The sequence below is a fragment of the Alligator sinensis genome, unplaced genomic scaffold, assembly GCF_000455745.1.
Source record: "Alligator sinensis unplaced genomic scaffold, ASM45574v1 scaffold196_3, whole genome shotgun sequence".
Lineage (NCBI taxonomy): Eukaryota > Metazoa > Chordata > Crocodylia > Alligatoridae > Alligator > Alligator sinensis.
In genome coordinates this window covers 1,374,461-1,380,504 of record NW_005842264.1, presented here as the reverse complement: position 1 = coordinate 1,380,504, position 6,044 = coordinate 1,374,461, and the positions used below count along the sequence as shown (strand labels likewise).

The following is a 6,044-nucleotide window of genomic DNA, read 5'->3' as shown; positions in this document are numbered from 1 at the left end:
GCCGCCAGGAGTGACCAGGAATAACGGTCACAAGCTGGCGGAGGGAAGGTTTAAGTTGGACATCAGGATGCGCTACTTCACGGTCAGGGCGGCTAGGGTCTGGAACCAGCTTCCAAGTGAGGTGGTGCAGGCTCCCACCCTGGGGGTTTTTAAGAGGAGGTTAGATGACCATCTTGCTGGGGTCGTTTGACCCCCAGTACTCTTTCCTGCCATGGGAGGGGGTCGGACTAGATGATCTGCCCAGGTCCCTTCCGACCCTAGAAACTATGAAACTATGAAACACAACGTCCCTGTCCCTCCCCATTACATTACTCCTCCACAATGTGAGCCAGGCTGAATAAGGCCATAAATGTGTAACCTTCTCATATCATTAATTATAATTTGCATTCATCTTGTAGTTCCCAGCTAAATTTCCTTCAGTACAAAGTCAGCTCCTGGTTAATTAGATACTTTGTATTCTTAGTTTATAATTTTTAATTGTAGTAGACACTAAAATGTGTTATTCATTCTGTTTTTGAAAGCTTTGGTGCTATGATAACTTTTATTAATGTGATTAACCTATGATGTCGTATATTAAATCTTAGACGCAGACTGCACAAGCTAGGTGTGTCAAAGATTACCCAGGTTGATTTCTTACCTCGGGAAGTGGTGTCCTACTCCAAGGAAACACAGACCCCTCTGGCAACACATCAATCTGAAGGTGAAATATTTCTTATTTTAAAATTTATCAACAGCATTTGGTATCACAAAGAAAATAATGAAGACTTTGCTTTGCATATATAATTATAAGTAATATAGTATACACTAATAATACTACAGTATTATACTAATAATTTTGATATTTCTATTGTATTATGCATTCTTTTGATCTGATGCATCTGTTCTCCATAAATATTAGGTTTTTCATTTTTGTCAACATTAACAGACAAGTAGCAGACAGAAACTTAAGGTTTCAGGACACAGAATACACCCCTAATGGGGCCTGCATTAGAGAGAGAGATCAGAGAAACATACTATAATCAACTATAGATTGAAAATATGAAAGATCAGAAAACATTCAAAAGATAACTGGATGCTTTACTATAAAAAATATGTGGAATTGGTAGCACAGAGAAAATAATGAAGACTTTTCTTTACAAATATAAGGTGAATACTAATAATTTTGATATCTCTATTTATGCATTCTTTCAAGCTAAATGTTGTTTATGTTAATGGGTTGTTGTGAGAATAATTATAATAATGATTTTGCATTTTTTTAAATTCAGGTAAAACCAAAGTACAGCTGCCTGACCTTACATAGTATCATCATAGCAGTAGAATAGGGGCATATTTTCAAATAAATTATTATGCTTGTACTTAAGAATTGCTTTGTGACATTTTCTTGCTTTCTCAAAGGAAGGTGGATTCATTCCAAAGGATCTGTAAAGAGGTAATGTTAGGATGTTACTGTTGTCTATTGGCTTAGCGTGCTTGTGTCTTCCTTTAGTGGATAGCCCCCCACAAGAACAGAAGTGGGTGCTTGTTTGCAGTTGTTCAAGGAATAGGGAATCTACATTTTGGTGCAAATAGTCCTGAGTCCTGTTCCTTCTAGCAAACAGTTTATACCCAGAGGCCGATCCAGATCCCTACCAGGCCAGAAGCAGGGGAGTGGGAGGGAATATATCTGCCTCCATTGACATGGTCCCAGATGAACTTAGCCCCTGTGCAGCCCAGGTGGAGAAGGCAGGATCTCTCCTTGCCTCCAGAACAGCCAAAACATGAGCAGCACCAGGCAGGGAAGGGGGAGAACAGCGGGGGAGGGGGATGGAGAGGGGAGGGGAGGGGAGAGGATGTGCCTTTGAGCATGGAGGTGGGGGAGCGGGGGAGGAGACTCAGAGGGTGCAGCCACCCTTGCAGCACCAGTTGCTGCAATCATACCCCACTTTATAAAATCCTGGATCTATCTCTCTATATGCCTGCGGAGCTGTTGTTTGTTACAATATGCTTTGCCATCAAGACATTCATAACAAGAATTCTTGATATTTGACATTCTAGTGTTGGCCTGACTGTTAGATTAGCTTACTTAAAACATATGTTTGCCATGACTGTACCATGTGGGCATGTGTTGATTTCAATTTCATCTTATGCCAGTTAACCCTTTGTAAAAGTAATCATCCTTCTGGTGCAATGTATTAGTTCTCCTTCAATATTTTGTTTCTCATTTTTGTCAGCATTAACAAACAGGTAGCAGATGGGCACAGCTTCAGGGCACAGCACCCGCCCCCCCCCCCCCCCCCCCCCCTGGGGCCAGCATTAGAATTAGAGAGATATAGGAGGCACATATTATAATCAACTATAGCTAGAAAGTATGAAAGATTAGAAAAGGTTCAAAGGATAACTGGATGCTTTACTATAAAAAAAATGTGAAATCTTCCAGCTGGGATGAAAACATAACCAGATACAGCAGGGTGTGGCAGTATGAATATACCCCACTTCTGCTGCTGCCCCCAGCTAATTCAGGCACAGGGGAATCCCTAGAACTGCTTCTGCCCTGCTTCAGCCACAAGCTGTGGCTGTGCAGGGTGTCAGGCTTGGTAGGGGACAGTGGTAGTGGTGTGCAGGTTCTTTTTTCCAGCACCAGCACCCTGCCTGCTTTGCTTCCCCCACAGGTGCTCCTCACTGGCCAGGAACAGATACTAGAAGGAGGGACCTGCACAGATTCAGGCGCGGTTAGGCTCCTACTCATTGGGTCTCTTCTACCCATTTCTACCCCACTCTTCAGGAAGCAGCTGTGCAGGGAGCTGAGCTCAGGTGGGGACAGCAGCAGCAGTGCAGAGGTTTCTCCTTCTAGCGGAGTGGTTCTCAACCTTGAGGCACCACTGGATAGACTCAGGGCACCCCTTGGAAAATGCCAGCTCTAAGTTATTGCTCTTGGTTTATCTTGTGAATCATATTTGTAAACCTACCATTGCTAAAATTGCGTGGCACCCAACAGCACCCTTGAAAGAATCTCAAGATGCCCCAGGGCGCTATGGCACCCCAGTTGAGAATCACTGTTCTAGTGCCTGCTCTTGGACATCTTCAGGGGACACTGGAGTGAGAGGCAGGCAGGGCACAGAGGCTGGAAGGAGGAACCTGCATTTGGCTGCCACTGTCCCAGCCATGCCCAGAACCCTACATAGCTGCTCCCTGCAGGCAGGCGCTGGAACAGGGCAGGAGCAGCTCTGTCCTCCATCCTGTCCTCAGGTTAGTGAGGGACTGTGTCCCTGGGTCCACCCCACTTCTTGTGCCTGCTTCCTACAAAGCTTTCCAGTGTCCCCTGTCAGCCCAGGGGATGCTTCAGCACCATCCCCCATGGCCTACCACATCTCCCTTTAGTGAATCCTGCATCTTTCCATGGTCGAGACTAATACATAAGAAGCAAATAGATTGCAGTAAATTAAACAATTCTGTTTAATGTAGCTTATTTCTGGAGGGGATCATAGGGTAGTAGGGATGGAGCATACTTTTTTGTGCAAATAAACACACTGTTGGCTCATATTCAGCATATGGTCTGCTGCAACCCTCAGGTCCTTCTCTGCTGTACCACAGTCTAGCCAGTCATTCCCATCTGTATCTGTAGTTGCAGCCTTAGCATTTATGGTGAATCAAATGCATTGCAAAGCAACCAGTGCCAGGGGAGCTGGATGCTCTATATAGCCTTAATTAACAAAGCCTTTTCAAGCCTTTTCAAATACCAAGAATTTCTGCACTGACCATTAGGCCAAAGTCATTCTTGAAGGGGTTAAATAGAAAGAGAAAACACAGAGAGTTCAGTAGCAAAGGTTGACTAGACCAGTGTTTCTCAACCAGTGGGACACGAAGGTTGTGTAGGTGCGGCTTATCTGAAAAAAGTGGCATTCCTGAGAAAGGTAGGGGGTCTGCAGGCTCAAGATTCTGCAGGAATACACTTCTTGGAAAAAGTGGGGTTTTGTTTTAATCATGGTTGGACCAGGGTTTTTTGACAAAATGGTTGTTGGAATGTAAAGGTGCAAAAGGTTGAGAACTGCTGGACTAGACCTCGAGCTTAGTAAAGAGAAGAATGAAAGGAAATTGTATACTTCTCATCTCATCATCCTGTGCTCCATCACAAGGCAGAATAGTGTCTCTGTAGAATTCTGATGGAGGTAAGTATTTGTGGTTACCAGTTTTCAATCCTTCATAGCCTCTCTGGGATCATGTTTAAAGAAACATAATCAGGAAGAGTAAAGTTTAGTATTTCAGCATGGAAAACAATATATCCCCTGATGTCTGTTCTTAAGTGAGTGTAGGAGGTTGAAATTGTACTTCATTTCCAGTCTGTGGCTAGGGGTATGCAGGTAAAATTAGACACAAATGCTGTTTTTGTTCAAAAGGAGATTCAGAAAAGAGTAGTTTAGATCTTAGAAGTGGTAATTAATTGGAAACACTACAGAGGATAAATAAGCTTCATATTTGTGGCCCAGGCCTGCTAGGAATTATGTCCCAGGTTTAAATTTCAATCTCCTAAACCTGTTTAATGAAGATGTAGCCCTTCCATATTGTTAGCCTGAAAGATTTAAATGTATAATGAACAGAGGAGAATTTCTTGTAAAAATATACCTGAGGAAAAAATCTCCATAGCGTTTCCATTCATCCAAACAGCAAGACATTTCCAATATTGTCTTGGGGGAGTATTTTGTCAGTGGTAACCAATAGTCTTTGGCCTGTACATTGCTACAAGGTAGTTTACCATGGTTATAAATTCAGTTTTTCATTTCCTAAGGCAAAATATTTATTTACTTAGATGATGTATTGACTATGACTATCAGAACTCTTAAGCAGCCTATCTGGCCCACTGGAAAACTTGAAAAATTCAGGATTTCAGAAGCAGACTGTCACAATTGTGGGTCAGAAAAAAGACAACCAAAAAAACCTACAACAGGGATAATGGGGACTTTATCTTACAGGAAAAGCTAAGGAAATAAGAAATATAATTCAGGGGTCTGATACAAATAGGGTATCAGTACCAGGCCTGGTAAATACAGAACTTTTATTTTTCTAACCGAGAAATAAGAATCTGTGGTTTGGAAATCTAATACCTAAAGCCTACTCCCTCCAAGAGGCTCTTGCATCTATAGCAGTAAGGGTCACGAGCCTTCGGCAAACTGCTATTTTCACTTTGTCAGTTTGGAGTCAGGTCCTCTATAAAACACCAGAAGAGCCCTTCAACATGCCAAGTGCAGCTAGGCATCTGAGAGTCTGATACTGTGATCAGTAGAGTCTCTGAAACTAATTTTAGAAGAAATAATATGGCATTATTCTTCACTACATTAAAAACAGATGACTTTTCCTTTTAGGAATAGGTAATTCTTTTTATTTTAAGGGAAGAATAGCATGTTATTTTTCCCCACCCACTCTGTTATTTAGGGAAATATATATATGTCTCTTCCAACCTCTGATCACAGGTCCTAATTTACATGTTGTGTTTAGGTTATGGTAAGCTTCTACTCTTTCTTTCTCTACTTGCAGGAAGTGGAAGACTTCAAAGAACCCAAATTCTGGGTCTGAGCCATAGGAAAATGGGGTTCTTTCCTCCTCAAGGCATAATTGGACATAGATTTTTTTTAAAAATATTCTTGCCTTTTCTTCCTTTTCTGTTGAAAAACAGTATGGGTTTGATTAAAGCCTAGGTAATGCCAGCTATGTTCTAATCTTTTAATGGTAAAAAGACCCCCCCCCCCAGAATTGCACCAGAAAGAGAGATTTACCTTCCTCCACTGCACAGAGGCTTCCATATTCCCCATAATGCCATGCCATCCCTAAGTAACCTTCACTTAAAGTCACTTGAAGCTCTCTTAATCTAAAGCCATACCTGGGAGATGGCAGCAATACTGACCTTTGCCTGATCTCTACTTTGGGTAAATCCCCAGCTGGCACACAACAGGGGATACTTCTCTACCTTGTTTTAATGCAGGGTAGAGAAGTGTCTTCTCTTTCTAGTGCCTTTTTTCCCCTCTTTCTCATCATTTCTTTTGTGACCAGAAGATAATTTTACAAGTTATTGT

The 6,044-nt window shown here is 42.1% G+C and overlaps 1 protein-coding gene across 3 annotated transcripts in view; it reads left to right on the top strand.

The window, feature by feature from the left end:
- DYNC1I1 (dynein cytoplasmic 1 intermediate chain 1) overlaps positions 1–6,044 on the top strand; it is a 289,110-nt gene that overhangs the window by 79,380 nt on the left and 203,686 nt on the right. For all 3 annotated transcript variants that reach the window (XR_003095040.1, XM_014521844.2, XM_025209028.1), the window contains exon 6: positions 585–700. Coding sequence is in view for 2 of the 3 variants with exons in the window: in XM_014521844.2 (XP_014377330.1) it covers positions 585–700 (116 nt within the window). In the remaining variant the exon portion in view is untranslated. The remainder of the gene's footprint in view (positions 1–584; positions 701–6,044) is intronic.